Source organism: Pan paniscus, chromosome X, assembly GCF_029289425.2.
Source record: "Pan paniscus chromosome X, NHGRI_mPanPan1-v2.0_pri, whole genome shotgun sequence".
Lineage (NCBI taxonomy): Eukaryota > Metazoa > Chordata > Mammalia > Primates > Hominidae > Pan > Pan paniscus.
This window is the reverse complement of record NC_073272.2, coordinates 150,773,857-150,795,077: the sequence shown is the minus strand read 5'-3', so window position 1 is coordinate 150,795,077 and position 21,221 is coordinate 150,773,857. Positions and strand designations below refer to the sequence as shown.

The 21,221-nt window shown below is 38.5% G+C and overlaps 1 protein-coding gene across 3 annotated transcripts in view; it reads right to left on the bottom strand.

The window, feature by feature from the left end:
- The window catches only part of MTM1 (myotubularin 1), a 104,765-nt gene that overhangs the window by 15,868 nt on the left and 67,676 nt on the right, over window positions 1-21,221 (bottom strand). For all 3 annotated transcript variants that reach the window (XM_034949406.3, XM_034949408.3, XM_034949407.3), the window contains exons 7-10: window positions 18,158-18,241; window positions 15,766-15,915; window positions 11,389-11,577; window positions 7,345-7,530 (exon numbers count right to left, since the gene is read on the bottom strand). In XM_034949406.3, coding sequence (XP_034805297.1) covers window positions 7,345-7,530; window positions 11,389-11,577; window positions 15,766-15,915; window positions 18,158-18,241 — 609 coding nt within the window. The remainder of the gene's footprint in view (window positions 1-7,344; window positions 7,531-11,388; window positions 11,578-15,765; window positions 15,916-18,157; window positions 18,242-21,221) is intronic.

Sequence of the window (21,221 nt, the reverse complement as noted above, 5' to 3'; positions counted from 1 at the left end):
GTGTATATGTGCCACATTTCCTTAATCCAGTCTATCATTGATGGACATTTGGGTTGGTTCCAAGTCTTTGCTATTGTGAATAGTGCTGCAATAAACATACGTGTGCAAGTGTCTTTATAGCAGCATGATTTATAATCCTTTGGGTATACACCCAGTAATGGGATGGCTGGGTCAAATGGTATTTCTAGTTCTAGATCCCTGAGGAATCCCCACACTGTCTTCCCCAATGGTTGAACTAGTTTACAGTCCCACCAACAGTGTAAAAGTGTTCCTATTTCTCCACATCCTCTCCAGCACCTGTTGTTTCCTGACTTTTTAATGATCGCCATTCTAACTGGTGTGAGATGGTATCTCATTGTGGTTTTGATTTGCATTTCTCTGATGGCCAGTGATGATGAGCATTTTTTCATGTGTCTGTTGGCTGCATAAATGTCTTCTTTTGAGAAGTGTCTCTTCATATCCTTCGCCCACATGTTGATGGGGTTGTTTTTTTTCTTGTAAATTTGTTTGAGTTCTTTGTAGATTCTGGATATAGCCCTTTGTCAGATGGGTAGATTGCAAAAATTTTCTCCCATTCTGTAGGTTGCCTGTTCACTCTGATGATAGTTACTTTTGCTGCAGACACTGCATTTGAATGTGCCCAGGTGTTAAAAAACAAACTGAAACAAATGAAAAGCCAAACTGCATCTCAAACTTATTTTCATGGATGTGATTGCGATAGTGTGCTAGGGCTGTCATAAAGTACCAGAAACTATGAGGCTTAAACAACAAAAATATATTGTCTCACAGTTCTGGAGGCTAGAAGTTTGAGATCACGGTGCTGGCAGTGCCATGCTCACCACTAAAGATCTTTTCCAGGTCACTCTTCTAGCCTCTGGTCGTTCCTTGGCTTGGGGCAGCCAATCTTCACATGGCAGTCTCACTGTGTGTGTGTGTCTGTGTCCAAATTTCTTTTTATAAGGGCACTAGTCATAACAAAGTAAGAGCCCACACTACTCCAGTACAGTTTCATTTCAACTAAACATGTCTGCAAAGACCTTCTTTTCAAATAGGGTCACGCTCTGAGGTACAGGGGGTCAGGACTTCAACATATAAATTTTTGCGGGACAAAAATTCAATCCAAAACTGTGATCAGATTAAAAAAAAAATCACTGACCCAACAGGTCGCGTCTAGACTGTAAAAGTATGATACAGTGAAATCCACCTTTTGACCTTTAAATTGGCAATATATCAACTCTTATTTGGCTCATAAACAGTAGGGTACTTAAAGTGAAAGTATTCTAGTAAAAATTTGAGACTTAGAAGTATCAATAAATTTATGTATACAACAAGTTATTGCTATGATGTCATTTTTTGATGATTCATGCATTTACAGAAACATACTTTATAAACCATGGAATATACCCATCCTGAGTGTGAGTGCAATAAGATTTAGCAAATTTATACAGTTGTGCAATTATCACCATAATGTAGTTGTAGAACACCTGCATCACCCAAAAAGTTTACTTGTGCCATCTAAGGTCAATCTTTCTCCCACCTTGAGCCCCAGGCAACTATTGATTTGCTTCCTGTCTCTATAGTTTGCCTTTACTAGAAATTTTACATAAATAGGATAATGCAATAGGTGGCCTTTTGTGATTGGCTTCTTTCACTTAGCATTCATGTTTTCAAGGTTCATTTGTGTTGTGGCATGAATCAGTACTTCATTCCTTCTCATGGTCACATAACCTTCCATTGTATATAGACCGACCACGTTATTTATCCATTCATCAACTGATAGACATTTGGTTGTTTCTAGCATTTGGTTACTATGAATAGTGCTGGCATGAACTTTTGCATACACATTTTTTGAAGGGACACAGTGTTTTTATTTCTCTCGGGTAAAATATCTTGGAGTGAAACGGTTGGATCATATGGTGAATATATGTTTAATTTTTTTTTTTTTTTTTTTTTGAGACAGAGTCTCGCTCTTTCGCCCAGGCTGGAGTGCAGTGGCAGGATCTCGGCTCACTACAAGCTCCGCCTCCTGGGTTCATGCCATTCTCCTGCCTCAGCTTCCTGAGTAGCTGGGACTACAGGCACCCGCCACCACGCCCAGCTAATTTTTGTATTTTTTAGTAGAGATGGGGTTTCATCGTGTTAGCCAGGATGGTCTCGATCTCCTGACCTCGTGATCCACCCGCCTCGGCCTCCCAAAGTGCTGGGATTACACGCGTGAGCCACTGTGCCTGGCCATATGTTTAATTTTTAAAAGAAACTGCCAAACTATTTTAAAAAGTGGTTGTACCATTTCACATTCCCAGAAACAATGTATGAGAGGAGTTCCATCTTTTCACATGCGTATCAACAATTTGTATATATTATGTAATTTTGGGTTGGTTTTTAAAAGATTTCTTCCATGGAGCTTCCAAAATTCTAACAGCCATGCAACAGACATGTATTATAGTCATTTTACCCAATTCAAGGAAATGGAAATTCGCTTATTTTAACTAATTCACGGAAAAGGCGGACCAAGTGAAAGATCTGATGTATGAGGGTTGAAAAATTACGTACTGGATACAATGCTCACTATTTGGGTGACGGGTAAACTAGAAACCCAAACCTTACTATGCAACATCTATGTGACATACCTGTACATTTACCCCTTGAATCTACAAAAATAAAAATAAAGAAATGTAACTTCATTAGTTTTACATATACAATGTAACTAAAGATAAGTGGATAAAGTAGTGCCAAGAAGGAAAGGTTAAGGGACCTAAGGATGTACATCAATTAGTTGTACAAAATCCATTACTCCTAAAATGACTAGAGCCGTTTATTTCTTCAAGCATTTTAAGTATTCTCCTTGAAATCCTGTTTACAATTTTCATTTGAAGTACTTCTGAAGAAAGGGCTGTTGAGAAGCAATGGTAATATACTAGATCACTTGAGTCCAATTTAATGAAGTTGGGGTTCTAATGCATTTTTACAGAGGGCAACTCTCACTCGAGATACTTCCCTCACTTATAATATAAAAAGGACTCAATCTCAGCCAATTATTTTCAAAAATGTTAGCTGTGTTCCAATTAAGTATTAATTCCCACGATCACTTCTGACAGAAACAGCTATAATTATCTAATAAAACTAAACCAGAGTTTTAAAAACACACGACCAAAAACTCTTAAATAATCTGATGGACTTGTGACTGATGAAAGAAACGACAGCCATCAAGCAGTATACATCACGGTAGTTAAGAGCACTGGCTCTATGGCAGAAGACCTGGGCGTGAAACCTCATTCCACTTTTGATATCTCGTGCTTTGGGCCAATTGAGTAACCATGGTTTCTCTCTCTCTACTGTGAAGAAATGAGCCATGTCCCCGCTAGCTTGTCTTGGACTAAAAGATGCTCCCCATAAAGTGCTCACATTGAGCATAGGCTCAATGAGGGCTAGCTGCCATCCAAGAAGGCCAAAACAATATGATACTTTAAAAGAAGCAGGACTATAGGGGAAGAGTATTGTATTGAAAAGGACAAAGAGGAAATACAAGCTCCAGACACTACAGAGTCCTTCTTCCACTCTGCTGGGGCTGTCAGTGAACTGGAATGATGATTTGAGAGGCATGCTAAGGATGGTGATTTTCTCATTGCAAAAGGCTTGCCCTGCTTTCATACATTGAATGGTGACACCATTTCACCAGATTACAGGTTAGTGATGGCCATGCCACCTGTCAGCAGACCCAGGGCTATAAAAGATAGTATAGAGGCTGAATAATGGTCACCAAAGATGTCCACGTCCTAATCCCTGGAACCTGTGTATACTACCTCACATGGTAATAGGGACTTTGCAGATGTGATCAACTTAGTGATTTTGAGAAGATAGATTATTCCGGATTATCCAGGTGGGCCCTAAATTACATCACACAAATCCTGATAAGAGAGAGGCAGAGGGAGATTTCATACAGACAGAAGAGGGGAAGGCAATGTGACCACAGAGGCAGAGGATGGAATGATATGCCTACAAGAAACTGGAAGAGGCAGGGAATGGGTTTCCCCTTGTTCCATCCAGTATTCAAGGTCCAACTCAAGGCTATCCACAACTCTGCTTCACTGTCTGAATTGCTATGATGTGACTGATGCCTGAGAAGCCCTGAGTCAGATATCATTACAAGTGTCCACCTAGACTCCCCAGTCTCCTGGTAACTCCTTTGGCTTCCGTACAGAACAATGACAGTTTCTTTCATTTCTTTCATATCCTCTTTGCTATAGACAAAACTATAAAACCTTAGAGAGGTCTCTTAAAACATTTCCCACATTCCTTAAGTGCTAACTTCCATACTTCATCTTTTGCAGATGGCCTTACCTCCTAACTTCCTCAGACATCTGAGCCATTGAACAAGACCTACTCTCACCCAGTCTCTCTTCCTTCTATCTAGCTCAGAGTAGCAGCTGAGCCACCTTGCCAATAACTCCTGTACCTGTGCTCTCTCTTTTAAAAAAAAGCTTTTCCTCTTATTTAGAAAATATATATTCCCTGGAAAAAAATGGAGAAAACATAGCCCTATTACTCAGAAATAATAATTATTCACATATTGGTGGATACCTTTCTAAATTCTGTATGTGTGTGTGTGTATATATATATATATATATACACACACACACATATATATATGTGTATATATATATAACTTTTCTTGTACATTTAGGTTCTTTCCAATGCTTTTCCACTTTTTATTTAAAGAGATGGGGCCTTGTTCTGTCACCCAGGCTGGAATGCAGTGGTACAATCATATTAATAGGTCACTGCAGCCTGAAAATTCCTGGGCTCAAACAATCTTCCTGCCTCTGCCTCCTGAGTAGCTGGGACTACAGTTGTGCACCACTACAACTATTTTTTGTTTTTTTGTTTGTTTGTTTGAGTTTTGTAAGAAGCAGGGTCTCACTACGTTGCCCAGGGTGGTCTCAAACTCCTGGGCTCAAGTGATCCTCCCACTGTGACCTCCCAAAGCACTGGGACTACAGGCGTGAGCCACCATGCTGGCTCCGTTTTTCCGCTATCATAAGCATTCTAGTATATTCATATTTTCAGACCTGTGTGATTATTTCCCTTAAAAAAATTCCTGAAGTAAATCTTTTCTCTTTGTCTACAAAACAGGCTGAAGCTTCCCATGACTTGAAAAGCCCTTCTCATAGTCATATGATCCTCAACACTTCCCCCTTCCTTAACTCTCTCTCTTATTAAAAGAACAGTTGATATTCATTACCTCTATTTTCTCACTCACACCCACCACATCACTAGACACCCCCAAGGTCATAAAGGACCTTGCTAATAAACCTCCTTCAAGTACCACTGACCCTTTCTTCTTAAGACCCTTTCTTTACCTTCCAATATCCTCCTTTGATGTCCATTTCTCTGGTATGCCTCCTTCACTGAGCTCCACTTCTCACCTCCTGCCCTGAATACAAACAGGCCCAAAGCTCCACTCAAAGTCCTCTGATCTTTTCCCCACACATCCTCTCTCAGAATCTACATTAAAGGGCTTTGCTTGCGTTTGTTGCCCAATAGCTGACTGCCAAACCAACATCTCTGTGTTAAGTCTCTATTTTGGGTTCTACTTTGCAGAAAGCCTGCCTGCTAGACACCACCAGGTGGACGGCCCATCACTACCCCAAATGCATGGTGTTTCTCTTGACCAAGGTCCCAATCAAATCTTATTTTTATTTTGCCTTTCATTTTTTTATGAATTTGTCATCCTCACCAATGAATTGTAAAAAAAAAAAAAAAAAAAAAAACCTAATTGTAACAACTAACTATAATGTGATACCTGGATGGGATCCTTAAACAGAAAAAGGACATTAGGTAAAAGCTAAGGAAATCCAAATAAAGTATGAACTTTATTAATAATAAGTTAATAATGTACAAATATTGGCTTATTAGTTGTGACTAGTATACTGTACAATGTGACATGCCATAGTTGTGAGCAGTGTAAGATGTCAATAAGAAGAAAAACTCGGTTGGGTATATGGGAACTTTCTATAGCACTTTTACAATTTTTCTGTCAATTGAAAACTATTGTATAATAAAAAGTTTTATTTTGGTTTTTATGTTAGACCTTGTGAATGGGAAAATGGTATAAGACTTTAAGGAGGTTCACATATGATTGAAGAGATGATAGGTATGTGTAAAAAGAGACATAATGTATAGCAAAGTCAGTGGAAGGAACATTCCCTTTGAGATTTGGTGGGATTTGATCTGGTCCTTGAAGAAAGTGGAAGGATGGGGGAATCCATTCTAGAGAAAGAGGACAACCTAGACAAAGGCCCAGAAACAGGCGTAAGTGAGATGGAATTAGGAAGAGTAAGGATTTCTGTAGTTGCAGGTTAATCTACAAACCTGCAGAAGCCAGATGAACAGGGGTGTGGCTGTCAGGTTAGGCTGTTGGGAGCCCCCAGAGGTTTTGGAATAGCAGGATATTTTAGGAAAATGTTCTGTCAGCTGCTTATAGAATAGATACGAGAGGGAAGGAAGAGAAAACAGAACCATTTTAAGAGTGCAAAGATAGGGGTAGTAATGGCCTAGTTTGAATGCTGCCAGTGTGGGGGTGAGGGGACTATGAGAGTGACAGACATGTTTCCAAGGAAGGGCCTGTGGTACTTGATGATTAGCTCGGTGCAGGAGCTAAAGAAATGTAGGATGACACCAAGAGGGTGAGCCTCGCTAGCTGAGAAGAGCATGCCACCACTTGCAGATGAAGGGTAAGTTGGAAAACAAAATTTGACTAGAGAATATATCTTAATAATTCACCTATACATTAAAGCTGACTTTTTGTTTGTGTACAGAACTAAATGGTTTCTAAAAGTGTTAGTTCCCTCAGATCGCTTCAAGTACTTTTTAAAAAGTGGAGGATTATCGCTGCCTTTATCAGGATAAAGGATTGAACATAATAAAACACAAAACCAATTCTTTAAAATAAGTCATTTGAGATTAGTTTCAAAAAAACAAAAAACAACAAAAAAAAAACAAAACTAACCACCTCTATCTAGGTCCAAAGAGGTCATACCCAGTAATGGTTAGATAATAAATTGGCTATTCCTAAATAAACCTGCATGAAAGACTGAACGACTTAATACTGAAAGATGGAAAGAGATGTCTTTGCAAACTCTAAATATATTCTGGAGTGATGATGTGAAATCTTTAATTTAGGTAAGCAAATTATAAAGCAACATAAAACTGTTAAATGTGGCCCTCTACTACAAAGTTTATCTCTCAATGTCCATTTTTTTAAGGAATTTAAAAATATCTCCATTCCACTAAACAATTACATTCTTTTTTATATACACAAATATTTTCACAAAATATACTTGCCTTGATATGTTCTAACCAATGAGTAGACTCCAAACTGGACAACCAATGAGATTCTTCTACATTAGGATAAACAATGTCCTTCACTTTTTTTAAAGATTCCCGCATAACATGAATATTATGAATGTCTAAGAAGAAAAGTTCGGCGTTATGATATGCATCATCACTTTCATATCCTCCTCCTGTTGCCTAAGAAACAACATGAAATACAAACAATCAGTTGAGTTTTCTATTTCATCAGAAACTTACACAAATATTTCTAGTTATTTGTCCTCCAAATAACCCCAAACCCTCCAATTTAAATGAATAATTGATGTGACTTGACTTCCTAGCCAACAACAAGTCTCAAAAACATTAGTCATACTTTGAGTTGAAAAAAAGACAGAAGGCTGGCAATTTCCTGGGGAATCTGTATTCCTAAGGAAAAAAATCATCCTCAAAATGCTCTATAATTAATAGCTCTTCTTCCGGATCTGGAAAGGCAAAAGCAGGTTGTGAAAGGTCCTCGTTCTCCATTAGTTTTGTATCTCTAATAGTACTCTTCAGGGGGAAGGGGGGAGGCAGCCAGACTGAGGCAGCAGCAGGCACCTCTGGCACTGTAACAGCACTCACGTAGGACGTGATGCATTAGAGGAAAACAACAGGCTTTGGAGTCAGACCCAGGCTGAGATAGCTCAGCTTCAGCTTCTCCTTGCCATGTGATCTGGGACAAGGCACTTAACATTTCTGAGCCTCAACATCCTCTCCTGTAAAACAGGGGATAATATTACCTAGGTCTCATACTATTAAAGGAACCACACTCTATTATAATAGCTAATGCCAGCCACTATTTAATGAACTCCTATGACATCCCAGGTACTGTGACTCTTGCTTTACATAATTTTCTCTCTCTTCAGCAGTGCTGCAAGATAGGTATTACTGTCCCCATTTTGCCAATGAGAAAACAGAAACTCAGAGACGCTAGTTAACTATCCCCTAAGTCACATAGGTAATAAGTGGAATTTAAGTCTAAGTCTGGCTTCAAAGCTCAAACTTTTTCTACTAAACCATGACTATTTCTCTGCTATGCAAACACCAGTGAGAGAGCACTGCACATAGTGAGCTCTGAAAGAATAGAAGATTTCAAGAGGAGACAAGATGGCTACCGCCTACTGCAGCAACTACAAGTATTAACTTGCCAGGGCAGGCTTTGGTTCATCTTCACAGCATGAAGAGTGCCCATTTTCCACACTGACAAAAAGAGATGCTATGGTTTCATTTAGGAATCTGGCTGCATTCTGCTTAAACGTTTTGAAATGGCATAGAACATGTGGCCTCTGGCCCTTTAAGAAAAAGTTAAACAGTTCTGAGACTTGCAAAGAAAACAATATTATACTAACTCCAGAGTGCCTGTAGGAACAGAACAGGGAAACATCTGCCTGGGGCTGAAGAGGAAAGGAGAAGTCACCAGACAAATGTGCCATAGCTACAATATGCCTATTTTCTCTTTATTAACAACAATGGAAGGAATATAAGCTTGTAGCCATGGATAGAAGGGCCAAAGAAACTTAGGTTTTGTTTTTTGTTTTTTGTTTTTGTTTTTTCCTGGAGGTAGTCACAGAAAAAGGTTTCCTGCAGAAGTAAGGCTACCATCCATTTAGGTTTCAAACTTGGAGACCTATGTTAAAAGCCAGAGATCTTGGTCTCTAAAGACTCTAGGCAAGAAAATATAGTTAGGCAGAAATATTTCTTTAGAGCTTGCTCTAAATAGTATCAGTGGTAAGTAGACAGTAAACATTCACAGTGTTGTTTTAAAAAAGTTATTAGCTAATAAATAAGCAATTTATTATTTAAGTGGGCCACTTTCTCCTCTTCCTGCTTCTCTACACATGTGGTTTTTAAATAGTTATGGTGATTTTCAAAGAGATTCTTGAAACTAGAGTTCTCTTCATAAAAAACTGAAAATAAGTGAAAAAATAAAAGGAAAAATATACTTTATTACTCATCGCTAATGTTTCTGGTAAAAACAGACATTAGCACAGTTCCACATTAATTCATCACGATGTACTGCCACAAAAATAGAAGCGGCTTGCTGCTAGATCTTACCAATCCTTGGATTTTGTTTAATTTAAAATGATGTGCCGTTGCTTGTTGCATCTGGGGATGTAAATTTCTAAATATCCGTAAGGGAGGAACAATTAGGTCCAAGGAGAACAGAAGGTCAGAAAGGGCAACAATCAATTAGTCAAGCACACACTGAGTTCCTGAAAGTTCAAATTCTACATCTCTGGTTACTTTTGAAGTATTCTTTTTGGTTTTCCTTTCTTCAACAAAAAAGAACAATGTAGATTACCTAGGACGATGATGTAAAGGTCTACGGGCCTGTTGCTATGGATATAGACGACTAGCGACTAGCGGAGAGACACAGCAGAGGAAGGGGGAAACAAGTGAGCTTTTTAAAAGAATGACAGAGATCTGTAAAGCTTAGACTTTTTCCTTGATATTTTCCTTCCCTTGACTCCTAAGAGGACTAGAAATAGAGGCTTGTTTCCTGAGTGTTAAAAAGGCCTTCAGGAATTCTATTGCTGGAATGAGCTTTAATTAGTGTATCCATTTCATGCATTTTAATATTCTAAAATATTCGTTGTAAATACTTCATTGTAATGCTATATCATATCTATTTCAGGCTAAATATGTACATGAAAATATTGATATATATATATATATATATATATATGTATTCACCCTGAAATATATATGAAAGATAATAGGTACACAGATATATAAAATTAAGGACAATCCAAGAAGATATTTAGAGTTAGATTTAATTTCCTGAGTGTTTCACTTACGATTCCTAATTTACTTGTCAATTTAACTTACTGACTGCTTCACATATAATTTCAAAATCATCTCTGGACCAAAAAACAACCATAATAACAAATAGCTGGTTTAAAAGCATGCATGGGGATGGGGAGGTGGCCCAGGATTAAACGTGTAGGACAGAAGATCTGTGCACAAATAATGAAGAGTTGAGCTCTGCATGCATGCATGCAGTCTGACACATCCTAGTCCAGACAGATATCACAGATTCTATTAGGAAGCTGCTGCACCTATCTGAGCTGCTCAAGAACTTGTTTTGCTTTCTGGTTCTTGTCTTATGTTCTGAATAATTGAAGATGCTAGACAAATAACCTCAGGATAAGCAATGTATTAAATATGATGAAATTTAAGCTTACAGCAGAGGAGAAACAATAAATCTGAAAGCTGGAATGGGAGCAAGCAATTTGGGGCAGGCCCCTCGTGAGCATTTGAAAGTGACAGCAATGATGGGAGGAGAAGGAAAAGAAAAACAACAAAAAGGAGAAACAGAACGTAAAATGCACATCAATCTGGGGCCATTTAGTATAGCAAGCAAACAGCCATACACCTTGCAGCAGCTTCTGAAGGCAACACTGTGCAGTCACTGATGTTCATGATGACCCTAATCAGTTTTAAGCGCATTCAGCATATTCTGCTTACAGCAAAAAGTCAATTGAGACAGACTTCTTTGAAAACGGTCAACTTTGTGTATATGTTTGTGCCTGGAAAACTCACATACGTGGACCTACTCATTTCTTGAATTCTCTTATGTAAATGAGAATACACATATGTGAGTATATACGGGTACGGGGGAGGGAGTGTTTGAGTAAGCATGCAAATTTAGTATTTTAATAATTACAGCTTCCCATAGCTCCTTACAGATGCCCCAATAGTGTACACAATGAGTGATCATCCACAGCTGAAAGGCCTTTAAAGAGAATCTAACTTTTTCCTGCCAAGGTCCTGGCCAAAACCCAATTTCATTACAGTCTAGACATGCCTATTTACCTAAAGTTTATTTGCATTTGATTTTGATGTATTCAATTTTGTTTAAGTTTTGTGATTAAAACTACTTTCTGTCTAAGAGAACTGGTTTTCTTAACTATTAATTTAAACCCATGTGTTTCTATATCATGGCAAAAACATTCACAGAAAACACTGCACTCCGTATGTAAGCTAAGTGTCCAGCACATCATTAAGTCCACTCACCTTGTTGGCCACTGCATTTACGCTGGGTCTTGCATCATAAATGGTGAGTTTAGAAATTTGTTTATTAGTCTCCCTGATAACATCGAGATATTTCTCATCATCTTTATTTCGTTTCCCACTCATACCGACAAGAGGCTGACTGCAACGCACAATGACCGTCTTATTTTCTGGATGAATCCATGACAGCACCTATGGTTAAGTCAGAAAGTTTAAGCTATCAAGAAAGCAAATCTCCAAGCAAACAATTAAAACTGCAAAACAGTAAAGCACTGACGGTTATCAAGAAGTGAATCTGATTGTGCTAAAATAGAATACTTGTTCACTTGCAATCTCACTGCGTGCGTGTGCCCAGAGACATGCATTTAATAATATAACTCAGAAACAAGTACAATTATCAGTCTTTTCGTAATTAGCACCACATCCAATATAAATTAATTGCTTACCTAAAAATAGTTATATCACTTAAAGGAAATTGAAAGCTTCATCCTATTTTAATTATGTAGCTTGCACTGGATTTGTTATCATATAGAAGCAGCTTTGGCAAAAAGTGAGAGGTAAAGGAAATTGTCTCTGGTACAATATGTTTCTCATAATACCAACTCTGTCTACAGATCATTTTCCCGACAGTCTCAATTCTAGAATCTAACACAGGAAGGAAGAAAACCTGAGCAGAGCAAAACTGATCTCAGGACAGCCCAAAGAGCGTAGATCTGCTCGTCTCCACAGTGCAGTGTGGACATCCAATGCCTAGGAGACCTCATCAAGCCCTGATTCAGAACCTATCTTCTCTAACTTTATACACAAGTCTAGCACATTTGCTCCCTGGTTGCCAAGCTCATAGCATGTGAAAAGTAATACACGTAAAAGGTAGCTAATAATGTAATATACCAAAAACAACAGAATTGTACACTTGAGATGGGAAATTGTTTGGTATGCGAAGTAGATCTCAATAAAGCTGTTAAAAATGGGAAACTGGAGAACTGCAGCACAGTGGGCGACAATGTGGACTTTGGGGTCTAGTGCCATCTCTGCCGTGGTTCTAACCTCAGGCATTTCACTCGCAGCTTCTCTGGCTTCCCTTTCCTCTTCCATAAAATGGGGAGAATAATATAATCTCATAGGGTTGCTGGGTGGCCTGAAGAAGAATGCTCAGAAAGTCTGCAATAAACACTGGCTCGTGTTAGCTTATAGAGGCAGGCCCAGCAGCCAGGAAAGTCAGTTAGCAAAAACTACAAAATGCAGATACAAAGAACGAAAGAAGCTTAATCATGTGGGCTCACTCAACATAACACCAAATTCCCTGATGTCTCTGAAGTTACCTACCCCACGATGGCAAATGACAAACATTGATGTTTATAAAAATGAGTGTTTATAATGACAACAGGTTATTGAGAAAAGATTATACAATAATATTTATTCATTCTCAGAACAAATATGGTCCTTGCACCATGCTAGAGATCAATTAAAAACACCATTGTAGCCCCTGCCTAATAAGAGTCCAAAGGCTCAGAACTGGGAGCCTTGGAGAAGGTACCAGTGGGACCTAAACCTCCACCTTCCAATCTATAATGCACAGCACATATGAGATCTGCCTTCCCTTCCCTCTATGGCCCTGGTATCAAGAGAGACAAGAGACATGAGACCACTTTAAAGGAGCAATTTGCTACACATTTAAAAGATTTATTATTTGAGAAAGACCCTCATCAAGTTGTAAATTTCAGTCGGGCCATAGGCAATGGCCTCCCTCCCCCGACCCCTCTTCTCTTTGTGGTGCCATGTTAGGAAATGCTACTCCTCTGAGTTGTTTCTCCTCTTAATTTCTTTGCAGGAGGGGGGATTCTTACTACTTTTTGAAAAGGATGCTTATTACAGAGCTAAACAGGTACAAATAATGTTCATTTCACAGTGTCAACTACCATGAGTGCTTTTACAGTATATGGCACTGTATTATTCTTATTAAAATTCATATCTAGAAGCCATAGATAATTAAGTACACAAATATCTAACCACTGAAAGATGTTTATTACAGCATTACTTATAATAGCAAAAGATTAAGCAGAAGCTGAACGTCTCACAATGGAAAACTGATTAAATCATGGTACATCTACACACTGGCATATGAGCGGATCACATTTAGCAACATGGGAAGTTGTTTACAAGATATTGCTAGATAAAGACACAAATTATAGAATAATTTCTATAGACTGAGACACAAATTATAGAATAATTTCACTTTTTTCAAATATATATACATATGTGTGTGTGTGTGTAGATATATGCTTAGAAGGAAGTCTGAAAGGATATATACCAACAGTGTTAACACTGGTTCTCACTAGGTGGCAGACTCCTTTTTGCTTATCAGTAATTTTTATAATGCTTAAAATGAACGTGCATTACTCGTACATTAAAGACTCATAAAATTAAGAGAAATCTGTTTGAGAATAAGAGAATACATATCCATTAATGGAAACATTTAATGCACATTGATTATTTCTCTACCCAGCGATATTTTATTATTGTTTATATCTTATTTACATGCAAAATAAGATCTCTTTCATGTCACTTCCTTTTGTATTTTTACATGAGCTTTTATAAAAAGAACCAACTATCAGATATTAATGATTTCACATTAAAGGCACATATGTTTTCTGGGTGGAAGCAAAGCTCTGAGACTTAGCCAACAGCCGGGTGGTTAGAAAGCATACTGCAAAGAACATATTACCACGCTTAATAGTACCTAACAGTAAATCTATAAATATGTAGAGGTGATGGGGAACTTAGTCTTTCCTATAAAAGCCATTTTAGAAAAAATAAATACAAATTGGTGGCCATGATAAAGTAAGAAGGATCAATAACATGACTAAATAAAAAGTTAAGAAATTCTATCTGCTCTACAGTAGACACTCATTCATTCAGAATAATGGGGACTACTGGATCAAGATGGCAACCAAGCATGGTAGAAAGGGCACAGTTGTTCAATTTTCTCTGTTTCAAATCCCATGGAATTCACCCACATACACAAATGACACGGTAGATGCTCAATAAATATGAACTGAATGAATACATGAACAAAACTGAGCCAGGCTACCCTAGCCCAGTTGTCCTTGTGAGCAAGGCATGCATTAGCAAGACAGACAGCCAGCCAGGGTAGGGGTGTAGTCTGTGGCTATGGTACAGAAGAGCATGTCCAAACAGAGCACAGGAAGACTGAACTTGTAACCCTAGCTTCATTAGCATCATGTTCTAACAACATGAGCTAAAGAACATACTTTCAAGTACAATTTATATCGCGAAGATATGAACAGACATTACTAACTGGAGAAGCAAGTGAATTAAAAAAATCATTACATAAGGCATTTATTAATTTTAATGGGTAAAATAGTAGTGCCATAGTGGAAAAACATGACAGACACTGCCTTAGCAGAATAATCACAGTTAACGTCACTAATAACGGGACAAATCAACAGCATGTCTCCTAAGGTGGTGCACTGAGAACACAGCATCACTTCTGCGGTTTTATGGCTAGAAGTGTATAACAAGTGAATTAAAAAAAATTACAATTCATATTAGGCTGACAATACAAAAGTTTTGCACAAATATCCTTTTAAGGAAAAAAAATGTCTAGACTTGAAAAAGGCAAGGTGACATTAAGTCTTAATTTCTTCAACCTTTGTTTTTAAACATTTACTTATTAGGGGGAAAAAAAAAACCCCACTGTACTTATGACAGACCCTGAAAATTAGCAGGGGAGAATACCTAAATTTTTAGTCAATTTTTGTCAATGTTAGATAGTATGACATGTCCATTAATATTTAAGGACCAAAAGAGAGCTTTGTGAACTAGGTGCAGTGATACCGTATGGATAGTGTCTGGAATAATCTATACTTGATTCCAGTTAGACAATGGTATTGGGGCAGCCTGCAAAGGTGACGGGGGTGAGCTCGTGGTGAGTGTATGTCAAAGTCTGTGCTGACACATTTTATAACAAGACAGTGTGTTCTTTCCAGCATGATTTATCTGACATTTATCAAGAACCTATCATATAGTATCATGTACTGTGCCACAAAGACAAAAGCCACAAAGAGCCTGTCTTTCCTTGCTTCCTTCCACACAGCACTTGGTTCCCATTACTTGCAGCCCCTCTCTCGTAGAGAGCTCTTTACTTGCGTTCATTCTTGATACTTAGTTGCAAGCTCCTAGAAGGCAGGTGACGGCACACTTCTTCTCCAGTCTGGTATGGTACTTTGTACTCACAAAGCACTTAGTAAGTATTTTTTGGGATAGAATTCCAAAAGGACCGTTTCTCTAAGTTATATGACTACCATTCTTATGGACTAAAAGGTGCTCTTCAAGAGAAACGTTAATTGCAGTACTCACTGGAATTCGATTTCGGGACCTAAAAGTTGCAACTCTCCGGAGGTCATCATCTGAGGCACGATACGGAACCACCAAAAGAGCAGGGTAAGTGTCACAGAGCTCATAGCACTTATTAATAAAAGTTATTCTCCAATGGTGATTGGGCAAGCCCTGTGAGGAAAAAAAGAAGTTCAAGTCAGTATTGCTTGACCTCATCTCTGGATTTGGCCTTGGGCCTCTTTTCTTCCTTCTAGCAATATGTGCACATGCCTCTTTGACCACAGGGTGATGACGGTCTACCTATTTATAACAAGGGTGCCAAATCAATAATCCAGACAACGTAAGAACACAAGACAAAACACTGGTGGTTTTTACAGTTCTAAACTATACTTTGTAAATACAGATTCTCTTGAATTCAAAGGAATTCGTCTTCCTTTATTTTGTGTCCACATATTCTTTACTACCTGTACCACACAGATAAACCCAAGTTCATCCCCCGCCCATGCACCCCTCCCATCCCCTAAAAAAATACCCTGCTTCATCTTAATCTGGCTCTAACTGAGGGTAGAAAAGAGATCAGGCAACTTCCTCTCCCTGCTCAAAATAGAGTGAATGCTTCAGTCTGCTCCAAAGTGTAAAGAGGCTGAGCTCATGAAGAAAATCACAGAGGGGAAGTAAAGGAAGACCCCTCTGGGGAGGCTCATTTCGCCACCTCCGATGAGTTTTTTTCAATCAAGTTGTTCAGAATCGATGATTGCCCTATAGTTTGTGTGAGAAATACAGTCATTTGCATTTTAAGCAGACTGCTAATGTGACAGGGAGACACAGAAGACACCTCCCATCCTATCATCTCCCCCACAAAATTGTATTTAGTATGGAAAAGATCCAGAGGTGGTGGAATATTCTCTCCCCATTCTCACAAATGCACAGATACACACACAAAAGTGAGCTATGTGGGTGTTTGTTTTGGGGACAGACATTGTACCTTTTCTTTAGGTCTGGCCCTAGAGACCACGGACCAAACAGATGTTGAGTCTGATGCTGAGTCCAATTAGACAGTTATAAGTCCCATCAGAAAGTTATAAGAAAAAAAGATTGAATATAATGGCAGTCTAGAACAAAATACCTTCAACAGTTCATATATGCATGCAATCTTAAAAACAGGAACTGTTTTGTTTCAAGCTAGAAGCTTTGAACTAAAAAAAAGTCTTAATGTTATCAGTAATACTTCAAAAAGAAGGTAAAAATATTTTAATACATCATTTACAGAGGTCTCCAAAACATGCAAAATGTTTTCATAGTCCTTCTTCCGCCTCAGTAGCTAGTCCAGAACTGAGGCCATTAAAATGGGAGTAGTGCAAAGCCTTAGAAAACTCAACAGTCTAAACGTGACTTGTGGAAGCAACAGGATATACTATGTCACATATGTTCTAAAGCTAAACTCCTGCACCCAAATTCCAGAGCGTCAAATCTGTTCATGAATATGCAAACCGTTGATTAAGACTAAAAAAGGAAACCAATCCAGGTTTTTCATGGTGAAGGTGGTGACTAGATGGTTCTTCTCAAGTCTAGGGTTCTACGATTTTACTTTATATTCACTACCTTTTCATATAAAGCAAATGGGCTTGATCTGATTCTCAAATCTCATTCAACAAAACTTTTCAATTATCTTAAGAGCTTTGTAGAACAAGAATTGTGAATAATCCCATCGCACAACTCCTAGCTGCCTACAGATTTGGTTATACCAGAGGTCAAACTGTGGCTCTTGTTACATATTATGCACAGAATTCCCTTAACAAAAATACTGCAAGAGACTTTTGTTCCTGAACAGCAATATGAGACCAAGCCTCTTGCCTTTATTATAGCAAATAAACATGCATGTAGGTGACATTCATATAAGAGAACAGTAAAGACAATTATAATGTACACTTATCAAAGCTTCCTTGAAAAAGACATCACTACAGGAAAACAGTTCTAATTCATTTGAATCTGCAAACTGAAATGAATATAATTTAAATCTAACTGCAGGTAATAGTTAAGCTCCCAAACATGCATATACATAGCAATATCAAGTCCTAAAGTGTAACTTCTAAAATGTTTGACTTTTCTAAATCCTAAGTATTTAATTCATTTCATAAACAACACAGAATTGATGCTCTTCATATAGGGAAGGAAATAGGATTTAGTGACCCAGTCTTCGATGCAGCTTGCATATGGCAATGGAATGAGCTTATAAGTTATACAGTAATAGATAGAATGAGATATATTGTACAAAATGTGGATAATATCACCACCATTGAAAAGATATTTAGCAAGGATGTCACTGATTTTCAGAAAGCATGGCTGATGACATACTGTCATAATGCATGTTTCAGGTTCATCACATACCAGACAATAGCATCTAACATCTTACCTGCCTCCTGTATTCTTCCACTGGATTGTAAACTGTCCATCCATCCACGTTAAACTTTTCTTCATTTAAAAATGCAAATAATGGCTAGAAAAGGCAAAAAATAAATAAAGTTCAGCGTGAAGGAACAGTCTACTATTATAGTACATCTTTTGATTTCTCGCAAAATAAATTTTACCAGATTTGCCGACCATGAAATTACAACCCACACCAAGACTTATAACAACAACAACAAAAAAAAACAGTGGAAAACTCAGATCAGACTTACGCTAACTTCTATCTTGAGTAATAGAAGCCTCAATTTTCTATGGCTATAAATCTCTCAATTGTTCTTTTAATGATGTTCCACAAAAAAATCAGATTACCAGACCAAAAAGTGCCTATCAATTTTAAACAGTATTAGCAATTGATCAGGTACAAGCCACTAAAAAGAAAGAAGGAAAGGAAGAAAAATAAAATTCAGGAATTATTGTTAAACGGTGCAACTGTCTCAAAAGGGAACAATGACGTGTTTATTTTTTAAAAAGATAGGATATTAAGAAAACTCTGAGCTAACTGTTCTCTGTGAATTCTGAATCAATGCCCTGGTTTCTGTGAAATGGCAGAACTCAGACCTCTCACCTCTTCTCTATATATACTCACCCTCAACGTGCTGTTGATACATTTGATAGCTTCAAATACCATCCATACTCTAGTGACTAGTAAGGACCTATCATTCTCCAGCATCCCCTCTGAATTCCAGACTTGGCTATCCAAGTGTCCACTCTACCACCCCACCAGACTGCCTAAGAGGCATCTGAAGAACTCTCAAGTTAACACAACCAAAGCCAAACACCCTTGGCTCCCCCTACCCAGTCCTGCTCTTCCCACAGTCTCCCCATTTCAGTACATGACTTCCAGCTGATTGAGCTGAAAACCTTGGATTCATCTTTGTCACCACGTGGCTACCACCCAGGTCCAAGCCACCATCATCTCTTACTTGGTTGATTATAAAAACCTAACTGCTCCCCTGCTTTCATCTTTGTACTTCTCAAGTCAGAGTGACAGTGTCATAGGTCAGATCAAGTCCTTTCCTTGCCCCAAATCCTCCCGTAGCTTTCCACTTTGCGAGGAGTAAAGGTGGAAGTCCTTCCAATGGCTTATGCAGCTGTCTGCCATCTGGCCATCTCCCCCGCCACATCTCTGCTCTCAGACTCACTCGCTCCACGTAAGTCACACCTGCCTCCTGTGCCACTCCCTAAAGGCACCAAGCACATGCCACTCTCAGGGCCTTTGCGGCTACTATTCCATCTGCCTGGAATTCGTTTACCTCATGGCTTCTTGTCTTCTCTCACATCTCTGATCCAATAATCTTAATCAGTAAGACCTTCTCCGACACCCTACAAAAAAACATGTTACCCTCACAACAGCACTCCCTATTCCCATCTGATTTTCCCTATCACTTATGACCATTTGACATATTACATATGTACTTGTTCACTGTACATATGTACTATCCCCTCACCTAGGACATGGGCTCCATGAAAGTACACACTTGCTTCATTCCCATCCTTTATCCCCAGTAACTACAATGGCGCCTGGTCAGAGGGAGGCAGAACACAGGCTCGCTGACCGAATGAAGACATGAAGGCCCACACAGTCCCTGTACAACCATCTTCTCTGGAGGCGCTGCGTCTGGGCACTTTTCCTCTATGTAGCTCCCTCCCCAACCATTTTCCTCTGTCATCAGACTAATCACTTTGAACACCAGTGTTCCCTCCCCTACAACACAGTGGATTTCTGGAAAAGCACCTTTCAGCAGCAACAGTTTTCTGCATGTGAATGGCAAGAGGTTTAAGGTGAAAACTGCCCAAGAACATGCTCTCCACAATGTCTTCTCAAACTTTCCCAGGCATGCAGCACACTCTGCAGGTCTCAACTCTGGCAGCGCTAGGCCCAAGTGCTGTTTATTCTGGATGGCTGGCATGATAAGCACACACTGGTAATGACGCTGACCTAGCTAAGCGATGCACTGAGGCTTTAACCTGACACTGAATCCACAGCAATGCATAATTATTCAGTACCACTGGGAAAAATAAGTGATTTCTGTTAAGTTTAAATTAAAGACAGAGGGACTTTGGGTGAAAATAACACTAAAATGTTTGGTGCACTCCTTTATCCATAAACAGAATATATGGGACATGCCTAAGCATTCCCTTGGCAATATATCATTACTGTGAACATCTGATACTGCGCTGGTCAGTACCTGGCACAGGTAAACATTCAGGAATGTTGAATGATTTGAGTGATGTACTGTTAACATGGTTGTAGATGGTTTGAGACCTAAGGCTCTACTGTCACTTTAAAAGAAAACCTAGAACTTGCTTTCTTGAAATAAGTTCCTGACCTCAACATGGTTTTTGTTCATTTGTTTTAGTTATTTGCATCTTTCCCATGAAGCTCAAGTGAATATGGCAGCTTTTAAAAACCAAAGAGAAAAATTCCTAAATTGAAGGCCCAGATAAAGCTTTCCTTCCAGAAAAAATCATCATGTGTAGTAATGCTATCAGCATTAACTTTCAAGCAGCATTTTCAACCTAAATTACTATTTTTTCAATCCCTAATGTTAAAGCACCTTCTTTTTTTTGCTTCCAGTATTCCTGTATCTTACAAGAAAATTTCTAAGTTTATAAAATTGTTATCAGAAAATCAAAGCTATATGGCCTAAACAAAAATTATCTACCTAACTTCCTTAATATGTTTTATAAAAGAACCTGAACAGAAGCAACATCAATTTTTTTTTGTCATTAGTATGAGACTGAGACAATGTCCCCATGGTAACCACACATCAGATGGCCTCTCTGATGAGATCACTTCTATGATGATACTTCACATTCTGACTAATATCCAGAATGAGTCAACTAACTGGTATCCTTTAACCCGAAACATGTCTATTAGAATTGGTGACAAAAACAACTCCCAGTTTACTCTTGATGCTAAGAGCCAGGCTTGGACCCCAGATATTTCAGGAAGAATTATGAATCGCACAACAGCCAAATATTTCTCCTCGTGAAGCACATAGCAACAC